At 38.9% G+C, this 20,875-nt stretch overlaps 1 protein-coding gene across 2 annotated transcripts in view; it reads left to right on the top strand.

Annotated features, from left to right (window-relative positions):
- The window catches only part of LOC107720462 (tyrosine-protein kinase receptor UFO-like), a 51,987-nt gene extending 39,116 nt beyond the window's left edge, over window positions 1-12,871 (top strand). For both annotated transcript variants that reach the window (XM_016528183.1, XM_016528182.1), the window contains 8 exons: window positions 7,777-7,872; window positions 7,997-8,074; window positions 8,163-8,255; window positions 8,647-8,768; window positions 9,720-9,829; window positions 9,943-10,102; window positions 10,445-10,581; window positions 11,220-12,871. In XM_016528183.1, coding sequence (XP_016383669.1) covers window positions 7,777-7,872; window positions 7,997-8,074; window positions 8,163-8,255; window positions 8,647-8,768; window positions 9,720-9,829; window positions 9,943-10,102; window positions 10,445-10,581; window positions 11,220-11,655 — 1,232 coding nt within the window. In that variant the 3' untranslated portion in view covers window positions 11,656-12,871. The remainder of the gene's footprint in view (window positions 1-7,776; window positions 7,873-7,996; window positions 8,075-8,162; window positions 8,256-8,646; window positions 8,769-9,719; window positions 9,830-9,942; window positions 10,103-10,444; window positions 10,582-11,219) is intronic.
- Window positions 12,872-20,875: the final 8,004 nt, after the last annotated feature.

The raw sequence follows: 20,875 nt of genomic DNA, 5'->3' as shown, positions 1-20,875 counted from the left end.
ATGAGAGCATCTCTGACTCCACAGAGGCAGTCAGTGTTGAAGGAGTGCCTGTCCGAGTTCCTCAAAAAGGAGCAAGCTACAGCGAGGTCGGGTCGGAGACTGCTTGGCCTAATGGCGGCAGCCAGTCAGGTGGTGCCATTGGGGTTGCTTCACATGCGCCCATTACAGCGATGGTTAGCAAAGTACAAAGTGAGTCCATACGAGAATGGACAGCGACTGATTCAAAGAGACATGGATTGTCTTCCAGCTGTCAAGTGGTGGCTCTCAACTCCAGGCCTGAAGGAGGGAGTCAAGCTGTGCCTGTTTTGTTCAAGGGAGACCGTAACAACAGATGCCTCACAGGCAGGCTGGGGTGCTGTCTGGCGAGGCAATCCAGTAGAGGGAAAATGGGATGCCTCGTGGATAGGAGCACACATAAACCTCTTGGAGCTGGAGGCAGTATTTCGGGCCTTGATCCATTTTCTTCCTCAGCTTCAGGAGAAGCAGGTGATTGTTCGTTCAGACAGAACAACAGTCGTGTCATACATAAATCACCAGGGTGGAGTACGTTCAATATCCCTACACAGGAAAGCCCGGGATCTCCTGTTATGGGCACATGTTCGAGGGGTGTCCCTGAGGGCTGTACACTTGCCGGGAGAGGACAACATAGCAGCCGACCTCTTGTCAAGGGGGGGGTCCCAGGCCAGGAGAATGGTGACTTCATCCAGCAGTGGTACAGGCCATCTGGCTTCATTTCGGGAAGGCCAAAGTAGATCTTTTTGCCACACAGGAAACCACACACTGTCCCCTTTGGTATTCAATGTTGGGCCCCAGAGGGCACCTAGGGGTGGATGCTTTGGCAAACGAATGGCCCCCAGTACTCCTGTATGCATTTCCTCTTCTCCCACGTCTGCCTGCAGTCTTAGCCAAGGTGAGAATTTTGAAGGCCAAAGTCCTGCTGGTGGCTGCAGATTGGCCTCAACAGTCATGGATGCCAGATTTAATCGCTTTGCTGGGAGGGTCACCATGGTGTATCCCAGTCAGACAGGACATGCTGTCTCAGGCCCAGAGTCAGATCTCCCACCGAAATCCAGGGAAGTACAGGTTACACGTCTGGCCACAAGACGGGAATCAGCCAGAAATCTTGGAGAAGCAGTTCTAACCACTTTGCAGGCAGCCAAAGCCCCGTCTACAAGGCGGCTTTATGCTTCTAGATGGGAGAGGTTTTCTAGATGCTGTCAGTCCATGGAGATAGACCCATTTTCATGTGAACTGGATTCAATCCTGTCATTTCTCCAATTCCTGCTGGAGACTGGAGTAACAGAACCTTGATTGTATGTAGCTGCTATATCTGATTATCATGTAGGCTATGGAGGTTACACAGTTGGGTTTCAACCTCTTGTCAGGCATTATCTGAAGGGGGCTCGCAGACTGTGTCCATCTCAAGCTCGGCTAATTCCCGCTTGGGATCTTGGTATTGTCTTGAAGGCTCTGACAGAACCTCCTTTTGAAACGTTACATGAAATAGGGATGGAATTTCTCACATTGAAGACTGTATTTCTTTTGTCTGTTTCTTAAGTTTAAGAAAGTGAGTGAAATTCATGTCTTCTCTGTGCACCCTTCGTGTTTAAGATTAGGAGAAGAAGGCTCATCTATTTCACTTCTTCCAAACCCCTCATTTCTGCCAAAAGTTCTGCCCCGTTCCTTTGTTTCCAGGCCCTTGGTGCTAGAACCTTTCCATCCACCTCCTCACAATTCAACGGAATCAGCCAGACTGCATCTAATCTGTCCAGTCAGGGCACTGAGAAGATACATTTCTTGCACACAACAGATAAGACATACCGATCAGCTGTTTGTCTGTTATGGAGACTCTGTGCAAGGCCAGGCGGTGTCCAAGCAGAGGCTGGCAAAATGGGTGGTCAGGCTGATAGAGCTAGCCTATCACAGAGCAGGGATGCCTCCTCCAAATGGAGTCGTGGCCCACTCTACAAGAGGAGTGGCTGCCTCCTGGGCATTGTTTAGAGGGGCCTCTCTGGAGGATGTGTGTGAAGCAGCTGGTTGGTCATTGACATTTGCCAAATTCTATCGTCTGGATGTTGCTACGACAGTCTCATCAACTGTCCTGCAAACAGCGGAAAAATACATGATCTGGTGAACCCGCTGATTTAACTGTAAATGACAGGAAAACTAATAAATGTTCTGTTAGCATGAATTGGTTTCCTTGAGTTTATTGCCCCGCTTAGGTTTTTCTCCCCTCCTGACCTTATCTGGTACACAGTTCACCCATACTGTGGCGTGTTGACTGAGATGAAATAAAGCGAGGGGTTACGTAGGTAACCTAGTTCTTTGAATTAAGTCAACACGCCACACGGCGTGGTCACTCGGGGAGTACTTGTCACTAGTCAGCAAAAGAGAAAGCGCCAGCTACATCGCACCTGAATTTATAGACCGTGATTGCAAGCGGGGCGTGGTTAATTTGAAATACCATGACACACTGGTGCAATAAATTCAAAACAATATATCCAAAACTGGTAAGTTATGTTTCTTGTGGTTCTCCCCCTCAAAAACCTTTTCACATTTCCAAAGCTCAGTGAACTGATTCGGGCCCTTTTATCTATTTATTGAAGGATCTGATTGATGTGTGTTCAATTTTGACTCCTGAGTCAAAAGAGTTTTCACCTGGGTAATTGTTTACTAATTGAGCTCAAGCTGTGCTGACTTGAGTGAACAGTATTGAATGCTAGTGCTTTCTAAATGACCACATGGTGTAAGCACTGAGAAATGTAGGGATTTGTGTGTAGAGTTTTGCAGTAACAGTTCACCAAATCTGACTCATGTGTTAAAGCAGGGGAATAGTGTTTATAGTTCAGCAAAATGGGTGTGCTTTTTGAAAAATGGCGTTATGGTTTTGAAATTTTAGTTCAAAAGCCTGGTTATAGTGTTTTAGCAATCAAGAAAAACTGTAAAAATAAATTTTTGTCATAATCAACATTATGCCGTTAATGCAGTTGAGCTTAAAGTGGAAGTGAAGCAGTCAGTCAAGTTTACATTATTTAGTAAACTGATTTCCACTTTAATTAAAAATATATATATAACAAACACAATTAATGTAACCGTTTTAAAGAAAAAAAGGATGTTTTATTATCGCTTTTGGAGCAAGGGTGCAGCCATCTTGCAGTATCACCACGTGTGACGTCACAGAGACGGTTCTCTGTTGGCCAGTGAAGAAATATAAGCATTTCTTTACTGTTTGAACACATGCTTGTTTTGAAATTGAGGAAGACAAACTTAAAAGGACTGTTGAGTCCATAATAAATCAATTGCTTATGCATATGAGCCGATACGGCGAGGAGACCGAGCAGTACTAGCGTTATGGGTGGAAGAAGATGTGAACACGCTGGTTTGGGGTGAAGAGCGTGTTTCCGTGGAGACTCGTCAAGACAGCCATTCAGTCAACATTTTGTGTGCATTTGCTCAAGAAGACAAGAAAGATAACTCAATTTGGTACTCGCATATGCTGTCCGAGCTGCGGTTTTTGTGTGCGTTCATGTGATGTATCAGCAGCATGCGAGTACCGCATTGAAATCTCTTTAGCACTGTCTTGCGCTTGAATGGCTTAAAACACTTTAATGTTTACATTGGCAAGGATTAAAACAATGATCAACTTTAAAATAATAATGTTAGAATGATAAACTTGAGGAAGCCGATCATTCAGATAGGTGATTAGTTACAGCAGGTAAGCATATTGTATTCACAGGTGAACATAAAATATCTTACATACCACGACTGGTGAACGAGCCAGTGTAATGCAAATATGTCTGAAAGGACTGCCATATCAATAAAGATGCCACATGAATTATATATGAAGCATTTTTTGTTTACATCACGTTGCACCTCGTGTTATGAGAACAATGTTTGGGATACCATGATCAAAACTTTGTGATTTAGACACCTTGGTGTTCGATATTCATGCAATTATGGTGAAAACCAAGCACATTTGTGCATTCAAACAGTAAAGAAATGCTTATATTTCTTCACTGGCCAACGGAGAGAACCATCCCCGTGACGTCTGTGCGCCCGTGCTCCAAAAGCAATAACAAAACATCCTTTTTTCTTTAAAACGGTTACATTAATTGTGTTTGTTATGTATTTTTTAATTAAAGTGGAAATCAGTTTACTAAATAATGTAAACTTATCTGACTGCTTCACTTCCCCTTTAACTTGCTCTGAACCTGAAATATTGCTTTAACATCAGGAATAGACATTCAAGTGCATTTGATTTGTTTTTCTGATCTTTGATACACCCGTGACCTGAGAATGAGTTCAGAGTAAAGGAGTCGTGTTTCATGCCGAACTCCAGTGGATACAAATCTTGACTGCAACTCTCATGCATATCTCACTGCTGTCATGAACGTCTGCACCATCTCAAGGTCTGCATTTCATTTGGTTTCTGATCCAGAACCTTCCAGTTAAGCCTGACGTCGTGTGTTGTGAGATAGCGGTTGAGGACAGTCATGAAAGCGTGAGCTTGTTTTGAGCACTAGTAAAGGTTGGAGGGTTTATGTCATCTGGACAAGCCCATAACAAGCCCTTTTTTCTGTTTTTCTTTTTTATGCACTCTCTCTCTTTCTATCCCACCTTCTGTCTTGATTCCCATCTGGGTTCATTCGAAGAACAAAACAATCTTGCAACATTTTAAAAATCATATGGTGTTTTGACACACTGCTGCTAAACAAAGTTTGCACTTCCTCTACTGAGTTCATGCTTCAGGAGCGTCAGTGGCGTTCTTCAGATAGAGGTTATTGGGAAGAGCTAGTTCATCTCATGTCAGTGAAAATATAAACAGCTGCTTGTGTCACAATCATCACAGCTCTTCTGTCATTCTTTCATTACTCCATGCAGGCCAAATTGGTTCACTTTCATCACACTTGAGATTATATGAACATTATATGTACAAAACTCAAGAACAAATTAACTATTTCCATATTGTGTTTCAGAGTGAAACAGAATATTGAATTAGGAAAACTCAAGGGTGAGGCTTGATTTTTAGCGCACATGCTCTTCTGCCTTTGGTTCATTTTATTGTTAATTGGGTTCATTTTATGCACAAGGATATCACATTTTTGAGAACTCAGACCACGAGAATATTGTCCCATTATTATTATTTTGTTTAATATTATTATTATAATATTAAGCAAAAAAAAAAAATTCTGTTAAATCTTGACTTTGACACGGACATTCTCTGTGAGTGAAATTCATTCTCATAAAAGAAATGTGACTTTCAGTTGTTTTCAAATAAAGCAATAAGCCAAGAAGCCGTGGTTTACAGTGAATTTACAGTGAACAGCTAAGGGGCGTTGTTAGGTACGACGCGAAGCAGAGTCTAAAACCCTCTTAGCTGTTATAAATTCACTGTAAACCACGGCTTCACGGGGCTTATTGCTTTTATAAAATGGTTATTCCATATACGTAGTAAGGTTTCACAGAATAAAACAGAGCAAATAAAGTGTAATGATATTAATAAAAACAGTATTCTTCCACCAAACAATGTAGCTCCTCAGAAACAGTTGTGGTTCAAACAAAGTGGTTGCCGAGCAACACACAGAAGTAAACAAAGGTGTATGTTTGTAGAGTAATTTACAACAGCTTCGAACCAATCAGAATCAAGGACCGGAACTATCCGTTTTATAATGTACCTTATGAAATTATATTACACAATAATATACTAAAGGAATTGCAAATTGTATTTGCAATTGCGTTTTCAATTTGTGGACGCATACATTGTGACATAATCCAAATCCAATTGCAAATTGCGCATTTGTGTTTCCATTTTCTTTTCCATTTATGTAATATGTCTGGCAAATTTTAAATGGAAATGCAAAGTCCATTTGTAATTACATTTCCAATGTCTTGCGAGTTATGATTCTGTCTTTTTGGAACAGCAATAGAAAATCACCATTTGGTGTTTCACTTTCTCCGCGTCCTCCAACCCGCACAAAATTCAATGGAATCACAATCCCCTTCGCACTTGCATTTCCAATGCGTATCACAGTCAGCTGTCAATCAGTCTCGAGGGCAGGGTTTAGTGATCTATTGGGAATGTATGCCACGTGTTTACTAGTTCATTTTCATTTTTATTCAGTCCTATGAGGAAAATGGCGAGAAATATCCAATGAATGTGTCTGTTTTAGCAACAAAAAAAGTTGTAAATCTTTTTTTTTTCCACTTCAAACAAAGACAAAAACTTGGAACTAAATATTTATCACCTTCAAACAAAAGAAACCAAAAGAAGACTGCTGTGTTTGCAAGCAATGTCAAGAAGAAATGAAGATCGATCTGTGAAACCTCGCAACTGAAGGAAGCGCAGCGCTGTACACCTCTTTAAAATTTAAACAAACTGTTTTCTATGAGTAGGCCTATATGCACACCGTCCGCGGCAATCGTTTTGCATTAAATCACATTATATTTGTCCTAAATTACTGTTAATGTTCATAATGACTGATCGTGTATTGTGCATTTTTAAGAAAAATGTTTATCTGTGGCTTGAATAAAGTCTGTATGTTTATATAAAGAGCTATAACATGGATCACACTTTTTCTTTCGATTTGCTCTGTTTTGTCAAACACCAAACTCATAAACACCACTTTGTTCATATTTGAAGTGAACTTTTGCCTGTTTTGTGATTAGATGTTTGAACACAGCGCTAGTGTGTGATACCTGTGAGTTGCTCTGCACTTCTCGTCCTGTGTGCGACTCGAAATTGTCTGATAATTTATTATGTCAATTAGATACAAATATAGTTTATGAATAAAAAATGTTGCAGAAAAATGAAGCAGAATTCAGAGCATCTTCCTACAAATTGAACATGAGCTGCGATTGAATGTGATTTTTTTTTTCTGATCTCTTGGATTGTGGATTGAATAAAAATGAAAATGGAGCTTTGTTTTCCACCAGTAAACGCGTGGCATACCTTCCCCCTAGATCACTAAACCCCGCCCTCGAGACTGATTGACAGCTGACTGTGATACGCATTGGAAATGCAAGTGCGAAGGGGATTGTGATTCCATTGAATTTTGTGCGGGTTGGAGGACGCGGAGAAAGTGAAACACCAAATGGTGATTTTCTATTGCTGTTCCAAAAAGACAGAATCATAACTCGTAAGACTTTGGAAATGCAATTGCAAATGGACTTTGCATTTCCATTTAAAATTTGGCAGACATATTACATAAATGGAAAAGAAAATGGAAACACAAATGCGCAATTTGCAATTGGATTTGGATTATGTCACAATGTATGCGTCCAAAATTGAAAACGCAATTGCAAATACAATTTTCACAGCAGTTTTCTTTTTGCTTCTTTTTTCTGGTTGGCAAATACAATTTGCAATTCCTTTTGAATTGTGTCCTAAATATCATTCCAATAGTACCTCTCATTTTGTGATCTGAATAGAAATAAAAGAGACAATTGTCTCTTCAAAAAGGTTCAGATTTACATGTACATAACACATGATAAGCAAGTTCATGTAAACTTGCAGACACTTAAAATAAAGCGAGTGTAAACATAAAAATCATTGTGTATTCAGCGTCAGCAAGGTATCACCTTTAACTCTCAGCTGACTTTGGTTGATTGTGTCACTTGATGATCATATTACAGTACAGAGAGGAAACAGCATTGTGTCAGTGTCAAAACCAGGTTTCTCTCTAAAGAATCTATTGTTTTTTTCACATGTTGTTGAAAACACTCAAAGCAGCTTTGAAATCGGATGCTGATCTCTCAGATGGCTCGTTCTTTTCTCAGTGAACTCTCTGGGGATCAGCGATGAGCTCAAGCAAAAGCTGCAGGACGTAATGGTGGACAGACACAAGCTAACGCTGGGAAAAACACTTGGAGAAGGTGAGCGTTACGTAACTGCCGTAGGGAACCGCGTGCTGTATTGTCTGGACTGAACGGGATGTGTGTGTGTGTGTGTGTGTGTGTGTGTGTGTGTCTGTGCGTGCGTGTGTGTGTGTGTGTGTAGGTGAGTTCGGCTCTGTGATGGAGGGTTCGCTCACTCAGGAGGACTCTGTGCTCAAAGTGGCAGTGAAGACCATGAAAAGTGAGTCAAAAGCGACTGCAGCGTCTCTGAAAACACCTGTGATCATTCTCATAAGACTAACCTCATCCTCCTGCTGTGTTTTGCTCAGTCGCTATCTGCACTCGCACTGAAATGGAAGATTTCCTGAGAGAGGCGGCATGCATGAAGGAGTTCGATCATCAGAACGTCATGCGGCTTCTTGGTAAATATGTTCACTCTTTCAGTCTCCCAGCAAAAAAAATGACAAGAAAGTTTTACTTTCATTAACATGAATTCCTCCTCCATCTCGACAAATACAGTAACAGGAGGCCAGTCACATGGTCTAACACTTCAGGAAACACATTAAGACAGTATATTAATACACATAATTATTGAAGTGCATCGTATTCAGTAGCTGAGAATATTTTAATCACAGAAATAAGGACATGAAAGAAGTTGCAGCAGACTTGAATGAGCTCAGAATAAAAACAGACATCAGCAATTTTGACCCGTGCCTCTTCACATGAATTATATCTTCAGAGTAAAACAGATTATTCAGTAAGAACTAGTGTGAGACAGGCTGGATGAGCATGATGGTTTGTGTTGTGTGACAGGTGTGTGTCTGCAGACGGTGGAGAGTGAAGGCTATCCGTCTCCTGTCGTCATTCTTCCCTACATGAAGCACGGCGACCTCCACAGCTACCTGCTGTACTCCAGACTCGGAGACACACCTGTGGTGAGTGCACTGAAAAGCTCTGAGGGGATCGGGCAAATAAAAACGATATATGGCAAACTGCATTAAGATGTAGATCAGAAGAGTGCTTTAGCATCGATTAAGAGATTAAAAGAGAGGCAGTTCACCTGGAAATGAAAGGTCTGTAATCATTTGCTCACCCTCATGTCATTCCAAACCTGTGTGACTTTCTTTCAGAAAAGATGTTCATGATCATGCTCTTTTTCATAAAATGAAAACATAAATAAAAATGTTCATACTAACTAAATAAAGAAATAAATATGTTGGAACCACATCAATGTGAGTAAATGTTGTTTTTGGGTGAACAATTCCTTTAAATAATAATGTATTTATCTGAAAAAAAAAATCTGAATAAAAAAAAAAATCTGAATCTAACTGTGAAAAAAAAGTTTAATATTTTGGATGTTATGCACAAATTTGAAACAGTGGCTCATACAGACACAGCTTGTCCTATCTGGCACCAGCATTTCTCTCTAAAAGAAGTCTTTTTCACAAACATTACACCATCACTGCTGAATGTAAACACTGGAGGAAAGCAAGGCCGTTTTCTCTGATGCAATCGCAGTGAATGACTCTGTCAAGATCTAATTGATGACTGGTTTGTTTTGTGGCTAGATGCACATCCTCATGGTCAGAGTTGTGAAACTCCTTTGTAATCATAAATGAAGTTCCTCTAAAGCACAGACATCAGGCACAGTGCATTCTCTCAGGAACATGTTGTACCGCAGAAGTGTTTTTAAAAGCCCACTGGTCTATGATTTCTGTTATTGTCTGTGGTCAGAGCAGAATCTGGGAAAGTCTCTGGCTCCACCTATCTGTCAAAGCAAGAACACAAGAACAAGAAAAAAAACATTCACTGACTAATGTTACATTACATTGAAAAAAATAATGGATGTTTTAAATATTTGGATTATCTCTGTCTCCTTCGTGTAGTATCTGCCCTCTCAGATGCTGGTGAAGTTCATGACAGATATCGCCAGAGGAATGGAGTACCTGAGCAGAAAAAACTTCATTCACAGAGACCTGGCAGCTCGAAACTGCATGTGAGTGCTGATGGAAACAAACACACAGCTCATGTGCTTCGTACACTGCTGCTTACTACAGAAATCTCCATACTATATTGATTTGAGTGTTTTATTTGATCTCTGGTAACCAGGTTAAATGAGAACATGAATGTGTGTGTGGCTGACTTTGGCTTGTCTAAGAAGATCTATAATGGAGACTACTACAGACAAGGGCGCATCTCTAAGATGCCTGTCAAGTGGATCGCCATCGAGAGTCTGGCGGACAGAGTGTACACTACTAAGAGTGACGTGGTAATTCATCCTCGATTTGATAAACAGAATGATAAAGAACCGATTCATAGCATTCCAGAGCTAGAACAAGCGTAGCAGCGGACGTGTTTCTGATCCCTATTCACACTAGAGCATTAAAAAATATTTACAATGTACAGAGAGATTCATAATTGACATTAAAATACATGTGCCTGGTCTTATTGAGAATGATGCATCGGTGCACATTATTCCAAAGCTATCAAAATGTAATAACTTGTTAGACCTCTGAAACTAAATCTATTGTTTTACAGTAGTGAGTATCATTTACTGCTCTCTTTCTCAGCGTTCATATCGTTCATGAAGGTGCATTTGTCTGTCCTGCAGTGGTCATTTGGAGTGACAATGTGGGAGATCGCGACTCGAGGTCAGACACCGTACCCTGGAGTGGAAAACAGTGAAATCTATGATTATCTGAGGCAGGGCAACCGTCTGAAACAGCCTCCAGACTGCCTCGACAGCATGTGAGTTTGCCTTTCAAAAACCTGCATGGCTTTTCACACTGTGCTTGGACCTGGCTTAACATATATTTAACCTCTGGTTAACACTACATTCATCCTCAGCTTAAGCTTTGCTTTAAAGGAAGTAGCACTGCTGGGTTATGAATGCGTATAGAAGGAACCAATGCAGTGCTAGAATCAACAAAACTTTGACTGATGTGATTGTCATGTGATGGTTATTGCTGTGTCACTGAAACAGCAACAAAGAAAAGGCTTTTGTTATTTATTTGACAATATTTGTTATTTGATAATTTATTTATTTATTTGATAATAGAGATATTAAACACTTTTACCAGTGGTCAGCCATTCAGACTGCAAACTCAAAATCTTTTTCTTTTGTGGCACTACTGAATAGAAGTGCAAGTAACACCATCTGTATTTTAGTATGGTGTCCTATCCAGTATGTTATTTAAAAACCTGGAAACGGTACTGAATAAAATCCGGCTCTGGATTCCCAGCCCTACACGTGTCTGTATTACAGCCAAACCAGAGCATTGTGTGAAGAAAAGACTGTTGTTTTTTGTGTGAAAAACATCACAACATCACAACCAATCATGAGACAAGCAGTGCTTGACATTCTTGCCATCTGTGTGTTTTCACAGCTATTCCCTGATGTTTTCCTGCTGGCTGCTGAGCCCGAAGGACAGGCCGAGCTTCGAGATCATGTGCTGCGAGCTCGAGAAGGTCCTGGAAGATCTTCCAAGCCAAGACCCAGATGAGATACTCTATGTCAATATGGAGGAGACCTCCAGAGAACTGGGGGCCATGGGGGGCTGGGACCCCATAATGGGGGTCCCGTGTGCTCTCGGGGCCCTGAAGGGTTCGGGCTCAGTGGCCACTGTAGAAGTCCACCACCCCAACCGCTACGTGATCTGCCCCCAGCATGAGAACCAGCGCCTCCTCAACGCCGACTCCATGGAGAGTCTGACCCTGACGGGGCCCGTGCCCTCCTCCTGCTCCACCCCAGTGCCCTCTGAAGGGCCGTTCCCGGAGGACAGAGACGAGAAGAAGAGAGTGCCGCGGCTGACAGGGACCTAGACTGACTCTGGTGGACTGCTGAGCTATCATTTTGCACAGAAACGCCAGACATTCAGTGTTTAAAGTGAATTATGTCTTTTTTATGCTTTTCAGACAAACATGTTTCCTTTTCATTCCAAATTGTCCTGTATGTTCAGCCTGTGTCATGAGAAATCAAATGAATCATAGTTTTTGTCTTACACTCTGTCATAACCAGAAACTATGTAATCAGTTTCCAGCGACAAGTAATTTGTGTGTCCACATTGACAAGTGATGTGCGCAGCATCAACCCATATTGCAGATCATTGGTGTATTGAGTGATGTTTGCTTACTGTTGCTCATACATGCAGGGGTTCATACTTACTAAACGATTTTAGCACCGATTTTCACTCACCGACAGTTTTGTGGAAATCAATGACAAATGCCCGAAACTGCATCATGTCCTGCGTCCTGCGGTGTGAAATCTGTTTTGACTGGAAATGACATCAGCGATAACCTATAGCCAATGAGAGAGAGTAAGATACAGGGCAGCGGGAAGTTCAGGGGGAGGAGTCAAAAAGTTGCAACGGAACACGCATGGCTTCTGCAAGCCACCATTGTCTGTTCAGGTTTATTTTCTTTTTTTACTGCAAACCAGCATACAGACAACTTGTATCGCAAGCTTCTTGTGGGCTGCAGTTTCTAACAGGAAGAGATCCAGGCTGGCGCGAGAACTGTCTCACAGGCGGCCTTACATTATTTCCTGTATCACTTCTCGCGAGGGTTCAGTTGTGAAATGTAGTTCGTAGACCAGAGTTGTCACCTGAAAGGTTGTGTAATGAGTGAACCTCTGTCGTGTCGTGTGCACACAACAGCAACTAGACTGAACAGCAATCCAGCTAGTCGTGCAAAATCATGCAGTGTGTTCCCGGCATTAGTGTTAGTGATCTGAATAACCCCATACCTCTGTGTTTTACACTTTTGTGATGGACATGAATGACCCCTTAAATTGTACGGCTTGTTTAGGAGATGTATTACTTTTTAAAGACATTTAGTTTATAAAAACGTAAGAGACATGGGAGTGGGCTTTTCTTTTTCTTTTTTTGAATTGGGCCAGAAAGCAAGCACCAAGAACACCGTAGTAAACGCATGGCATTGCCTTAACAACCACTGCACACTCTGTAAAAATGCTTCCTAATAGGGTGTTTTCACAGTGATGCAATAGAAGAACAATTTTGGGTTTCCAAAGAACCTTTCAGTGATCAGTTCTTAAAAGAACCATTTTTTTTCCTAGAGTGAAGAACATTTTTAATAATCTGAAGAATCTTTTTCCACTATAAAGACTGTTTTGTTCAATGGAAATATTCCATGGATTTTAAAGGTTCTTAATGGAACCGTCAATGCCTAAAAAGAACCTTCTTTTTAAGAGTGTGTGTGCAGTGGCAGGGCTACGGAAGATGAGCAACAAATCAAATATCTTGTTGCATGCTTTTAGCACATGACACCGAGTTAAAACCCTTGTTCCAGAGAATCAGCACACCTGCAGTCTTATGAGACTGATATCAGTCGGCTGGAATCTGACCAGTTAAAGACCCTGTTCTGTAAGCTCTAAGTTCAAAGTAAAGTTAGCTTTCTGCTGATATTCACACAACATGCTCATCATCAACTCAGGAGATGCTTGGATTTACAATGACCAATGACACAAAGGTCAGATCAAGCGAATGCTGCAAACTAGCTTGACACTGCCAGTCTCTAGAATGGGACAGAACTGGTCAAAGTCTGAATCTGTTTCTGTTCTCTAAGACATCTTACTCTCTCAAGTCTCCTGACCAGCGTCTTTATCCAAAGAAACACATGGAGGATGACGATAGTATTCTGTGTTAGGTCTAACATGTCAAACCAAATCCTCAATGACCATGTGTTTGACCTACACACACACTCTAGCTAACCTCCAGGTGTATGAGTACATTTTTATAACTCTGTTTCTGAGGTTTTCTGAATCAACAGGGCTTTTTTAACATTGATTTGAGACCAATTTTGTGGTTACTTTTAAGGTTTAGAGGAGTAGAAAGGGCAGTAGACTAGACTAAGCTGTGTAAGGCTACACATTCAACAGGTCTTTGCTCATCAGAGGCGCTGCCCCAGACTCAAGCACAGTATTTTTTTTTCTTGTTTTTTTTGTAAATTTTATATTTTGCACTAATCATTTTTGTCATTGTATTGTGTGTATTTCTTTGTTTATGCATTTTGTTTATCTGACATGGACTTGTAGACAATGTAATGATGTACATTTACCATAATATTATCATGTGATATAAAAAAAGGCTGTTTCAAAATAAGTTCAAATACAGATTATTGTTATTTTGCAATTCTTTTAAAATATTTTAGAATGCTAAATATCGACATTTGTTAAAATAATTTCTTCCAATACAGCCTTTAATATAATCTGAAATTTAAATAACTGAAATAGATGCTCTGAAACAAAATTATTTTACATCATAGAACCAATGTTTGGAAAATATTTGATATGGTATTTTTTTTCTGTTTTTTTTTTCACTGTAATGTGGTACTAAGATTGACTGATGTACATTAATATACGACAGATGTAACTGTGTATTATAATTCTGATGAGCCGCAATGCTTTAGATACATATAACATTGGATGACTAATATTTGACATTTGACATTTACTATATAAATGTATATAAATGATGTTCATGTGTACCAGTGCTCAGTTAGAATCATCTATGATGAACATTTCTGCTCTCTGCACACATGAAAGATTGAAGCCCCCTACAAAATGTTGGTCAGTTACCTTGTGTGTATATTTTCATGCTCACATTTTCAGCACATTTTTCAATCACTGTCTTTCATGATGAGAAACTCTGTGTGTTTAAATATGTGGCTTTGAAGTGTCTCCGCTGACCTCAGTTGAACAGGACAAATTCAGCTGCACCACTTTTGCATGTGATATTTCAGTGCGAAAACCTGCATCTTCTATATGTAATATTACAAATTATTTTGCCTGACAGTAAATCAGCCAGTGATGATCAAATGATGGAGAAGAGCGTTATAATTCATCCAGGTGTGCAGTGTAATAAAGCTATTCATTTAAAGCAAACTTTTGCATTCTCTATTGACAGAAGTACAAATATTATTTTATCAACATATGAATTCATAGACAGAAGCACACATCAAAGTGCCTTTGAAAGCCAGTATTTTGCCTTAAAATGGCTCGGTTTATGGTGCACAAGTGTTTAGCTTTAGGTTTATATGTCTAATGTTGTCTTGATAACATCAATGTCATTATTGTGATTTTGATATGCTTTGTATTAAAATAAATACTACCTGCACAATTGATGATTTTTTTTCTGTGTGATGTGTTGTTATAAAGATTGCAATTAAATGTTACTTTAAAAAAGAGACTAAATTTGGCCTTGATCTTGAGTGAACTGACTCAATGACAAAATTCTGTACACACCTCGTTTGTAAAGTAAATGAATAGCTGACCTAATGAATATAGAAAAACAGAAAGGATTAGAATTTTAAAGAAAAAAAAATGATACAGAATAAAGATTCTGAACGTATTTTTATTTCACATATCAGATTTGGTGCATGCTGTTATTGAAGCCACTTATATATTGTTGATCTTTTGTTAGTTTTGACTGTTTTTATTGTTCTCATTTGTAAGTCGCTTTGGATAAAAGCGTCTGCTAAATGACTAAATGTAAATGTAAATGTAAAATTGGCCTGTCAAGTGGCCCAAAACTCTCTCACACTTACTGTCCTTATTTTTGAGCTCTGATATCACTTAAAATTCAAGATGTTAACTGCTTTTCCAAACCCCTATGTTCCCATTGGAATTTGACTTAACTTATAACCTAAATCTTAAAAAAAAAAAAAAAAAAACTCAAGACAAAGAACTGAACTGAAAGACGGCAAGATTTACAACCAAAACAGAGGAAAACCAGGTGAGACCAACTAAAGTCCATAAAACAGAACCTAACAGTGACAGTTTCTCTGTGCAACTGTGGTGCATCAGTATATTACCAAATTATACATTACTGGTTTTGAAGAATGAACTAGGAATAAATGTTTAGAATACATAACTGAGCATATATGTACTATAGTTACATGCACACACACACACACGTATATATATATATATATAAAACACTAATGTCTTAATAAATTTGAAATGTAAATACTTGAACTACTGAATATAAGACAAATGCATTTGTGTCTCTTATTGTCATTTTTCTGTTCTGCTCTGAATCATTTTCTTTCTGTTATGTTTTGGTTTGTTATTTAGTTCATGTTCTCCTCTGTACCCTGCCTGTTTGTCTCCTGGGTTACAGATTGATTAGAGTCCTCAGTTCAGGTGTGCCTTGTTAATTAGCTCCTTAGTTTTGTGTTTATAAGCCTTCCGATTGAGTTAGTTATTTGTCCTGTATCACCTTTATGTTGTAAGATTAGACGAACCTCAGAGAATTGTATTGCCTGAGAAACACAGAGTGTATTAGAATCTGTTTCCACATCTCATGGAGAGAAGATGCGAGAAAACCCCTTTCTTACCTATTAAATTGATTCACTCAGCTCACTCAGAATGGTCAATAGCATTATATAATGTTCTACATGAATGCAAGTGATATTCACAGTCATGTCTGGTATCATTTGAATTGTCTCTGGTCTCAATCTTACAAGAAGTAAACTTAAAGCTAAAACAGATCCTAAGAGTTTAGATATATGTTGCTCACTATAGAGGGTGTGTCATTTCCCAATGTCTTTCATGCAAATTAACATCTGTCCCAAAAAGGTGTAAACTCTCCATATCTAGGACTTGATCAATGCAAATTCCAATTGTTAGTTCCTGGCTAGGGTTAGGGTTAGCCACTGGCTCCTGATTATGCTAATTTATATTTCGTTGTATTTTTGGAGGACATATATTTTCAACAATAATCCTTTTCTTGATAACATCATTTTGTTCAAGAGATACATTGATGACTGTTTTGTCATTTACAAAGGCTCTGAAAGGGATTTTGAAGCATTTGCTCTATATAACTGTCTAAGACAGGGGTGGCGAACTCCAGTCCTGGAGAGCCGCAGCCCTGCAGAGTTCAGCTCCAACCCTAATTAAAACTCACCTGCCTGTAGCTTCCTAATAACCCTTCAGACCTTGATTAGCTTGTTCAGGTGTGTTTGATTAGGGTTGAAACAAAACTCTGCAGGGCTGCGGCTTTCCAGGACCGACGTTCGCCACCCCTGGTCTAAGACCTTCCATCAAATTTACATATCATGTGGGTATCACTAATGTCAATTTCTTGGACACTTGTATATCAATTGTGGATAAACAAATAGTCTCTTCTCTTTATAGAAAAGACACAGCCAAGAACAGTCTTCTTCATGCTAAGAGTGCCCACCCAACATCCTTAAAATGCGGGTTACCCTATAGCCAGTTTTTAAGACTCCATCGTATCTGTTCTAAGAAAGAGGATTTTGAGGCTAAAGCCCAGAACCTGTATACAGACCAGTCATTTTCTACGGGTACCCAGATCTAGACTGCAATGCAGGGGTGATGGAGCTTTTGCGGTAGCTGGCCCAAGTTATGGAACAAATTGCCATTATCTATCAGAACAGCGACTATTTTTACACTCTGTTATTGTCTTCTTGCATTATTGACAAACTATTTTCCTGTTTGAGTATATACTCATATACTCACCTTTATGTAGTTGTAAACCCATGTGGCTTGATTTCTTCATTGGCATACAGAAATGTTGTAAATAATGTTAGTGTCAGTCAGCTATTTAGATATTTTTTTCCCCACAGAAGAAATTCATAATGGTTTAGAATGACATGAGGGAGAATAAGCTAAAACCCCAGTTAAAATAATTGTTTGAGTACTTGCATGTCAATACATTATACATTTTTAAAGTAACCATCAGGTTCAGTGTAGGCAAACGCTTGTAACACTCTAAAGAGAAAGGAAAAAATGAAATCGCATCATATGACCCCTTTAATAGATGATTCACCCAAAAATTTAAATAAAGCTGCCATCATATACTCACCTTTATGTAGTTGTAAACCCATATGGCTTGATTTCTTCATTGGCATACAGAAATGTTGTAAATAATGTTAGTGTCAGTCAGCTATTTAGATATTTTTTCCCCCACAGAAAAAATTCATAATGGTTTAGAATGACACGAGGGAGAATAAGCTAAAATCCCAGTTAAAAGAATTGTTTTCATAAGAGTACTTGCATGTCAATACATTATACATTTTTAGTTCCATAAAGTTTAAACATCCGTGAGGGTGGTTTGTTCCGCTTGATATGTCCCGTTTTGTGATGCTTCTCAAAAGTTTTTCACACTTCTCCCCTGGATGAAGAAACTCGCAATAAGTGGATTCAGAGTAGTAGATGTAAGGATTTTAACATCACTTTTGATACTACAGTCTGCAGGCGCCACTTACGGTAACGACAACATACGGTTCTACACTAGGTAAGATCTAAACCCTTATTTACATTACTACCATGCACAATGTAGGCCTGTTGTGATTTTTTTTTTTTGTCGCAAAGTTGCCTGTTTTTTAAAAACCACTTCTGTGGGTCTGGGCAATATGTGTTAACGAGTTAATAGATTCACCCAAAAATTTAAATAAAGCTGCCATCATATACTCACCTTTATGTAGTTGTAAACCCATATGGCTTGATTTCTTCATTGGCATACAGAAATGTTGTAAATAATGTTAGTGTCAGTCAGCTATTTAGATATTTTTTTCCCCACAGAAGAAATTCATAATGGTTTAGAATGACATGAGGGAGAATAAGCTAAAACCCCAGTTAAAATAATTGTTTGAGTACTTGCATGTCAATACATTATACATTTTTAAAGTAACCATCAGGTTCAGTGTAGGCAAACTTGCATTGTTATTAGATTGTGTGGTGTGTATTTTCTGAAAACATGTCTCATTCACTCTAGATTTGAAATGTAGAACCATTTAATGGCCTTTTGGAGAGTTATTGAACCTGCATCCCACATGGTTTGTGTGACCAGAGCGAGGACAGCTACAACCAGGAGAGAAGTTGGGATAACAAGCAATGCAATGGTAAATATTGATATTATATTATTTGTGACAAAGAAAATTTTATTTATTTTTATTTTTTGATGTGCACGTTACATGCATGTATCATAATTATTTAAAATGTATTTTGACAGTGTCAGTCTCTGCAGCCCTTCGATGAGTTCCTCCTCTTCATGGTCCACCTTTCAGTCAGTCTTCCACAGAGAGATCTGGCCTTACACAAAACACTTGGGATGGATTAATTTGGTTTTATTTGTACAGACTAGAATATTAAATATAATGTAAATGCAAATACTTTAATACAGTTTCTTGCTCACTAGTGTAATCTAAACATGTAAATATAAACACGTACATTTTAGAAACTTTGATACAGTGTAATAGTTATTTAAAATACTAATAACTGTGATAGTGTAATGCTATGGTTTTTTAACACTTCTGCCACTTGGAGGACTGATAGGCCAAGCAGATCACTGTGACGCCACTGTAAACATTCTCCTGAGATGAAAAACAAAGGTATAGTGTAAACTGACCATTAAAGAAATAAAAATCTTCCACCACTGTCATTACATGTTGCATACATTATGAATGGAGCCATATCCAATATGATTGTGTTTTTGTCTTTTTTCTGCTAGGGCTAATCATATAGGCATGTTATACATTATGAATATAGCAAGATATGAAAATATGTAATTAGACAGTCTACTCCTACCTTAACCACTCAGCGAGTTTCCTCTCTTGCAAACAGGACCACCATCCCACTGACAGGACCTGTCTTGATACCAATAGGGCATGTTAGTATTATTAAAGTTTATTAATTATGTCATTCATTAAAGAATTTTATAATTATCTTACCATTGTTCTAGGTTTGTGCCAGTTCTGCTCCATTCAGTGCAGCTCTGTACAGGAGGAACTGCACTGATTCTCAGTTCTGAATAGTGTGCTGTCTGGTACAGTGCTGCAACAGTATGGATGGGAGTCCTTTAAAACAATCTGTGAAGATAATTGCATTGGGTTACATATTGAATTGATTTCAGATACATTTTGAATTACTTTCAGTTGCATTTTAAATTGTTACATTGTAAATTAAACTATATTTAAAATAAATTATGAAGAATTAAGTCTATATAATGTTACAAACATGCCAATACACTGTAAAGAGTTAAGTAATATTTCAAAGGATGTCCCTACTCTTAACCATTCCTGATCTTGTTTGCTTCTGATCTTAATTGCTTTTTTACTGAACAGCTCATCATGTTTGTGTTAGGGATCCCTGGAAAACTGCTATAATAAATGTAAACGATCAATTCAAGCTTCAGGAAAATATAACAATGAACTGTAAACTATCAATTCAAGCTTCAGGAAAATATAACGATAAACTGCCAGAAACGGTCAGACTTAAGGTTTATTACGATACATGGCAATCTAAAAATGGGAACAGTATTTAAAATACTTTATATCAAGTTAAGACGTTCCTATCACAGCCACAGATGCAAACAAACGTGGATTACCGGGAGCTCTGATGTTATTGCTACTATCTCTTAGGAGTTATAAAAACCTGAGGTGGACGGAGTTTAAAGCTAAACTCTAATTTAGCCCTGCAATTTAAGTGCTGATCAAATCGGCGCAGAAGTCATGCAGCGTTATCCAGCCTTATTAGCAAGATTTGCTAGAAGACGATAGAACAATACTCACCCTAAATTCGTCGATGTAACTTGAAACGTTTAATGCCCTTCTCCGTTCGATTAAATTCATTTACAGTAATCCGGTGAAGTTCTTGTAAGCTGAAAAACCATCTTCTCCTCTTGTCATTTTGAAAGCTCTACATAAGGAACAATGGCTTTCGGCACAGCACCGGATTTAAGTAAGCCCCCTGAGGAAAAATGCGGAAGTGACCATGCATAGAGTCCATTGTGCGCAAGAGCAGAGCTAAACTGTCCAAATCGAAAATAATATTGATTTATTTTCTGCTCGATTCATGAATCGATACATTAAAATTACCAGGATATCAAAACATTCAGTAAAAACACGTTGTTCATTTACAAATCGATTACACATATTAAGATCAATCGCTTACATTGAGAATTTCTTGTGGCGTCTCGAGGAAATATCGGTGTTTAACTGTCAACTCTGCCCCCCAGTGGTCGGGAGCATTTCCGTTGTGTTGTGGCTTAATGTCGTTGTG

This window comes from Sinocyclocheilus rhinocerous, unplaced genomic scaffold (assembly GCF_001515625.1).
Source record: "Sinocyclocheilus rhinocerous isolate Xijiao unplaced genomic scaffold, SAMN03320098_v1.1 scaffold601, whole genome shotgun sequence".
NCBI lineage: Eukaryota > Metazoa > Chordata > Actinopteri > Cypriniformes > Cyprinidae > Sinocyclocheilus > Sinocyclocheilus rhinocerous.
Note: the sequence above shows the minus strand (reverse complement) of the source record. Positions and strands in the feature narration are given on the sequence as shown.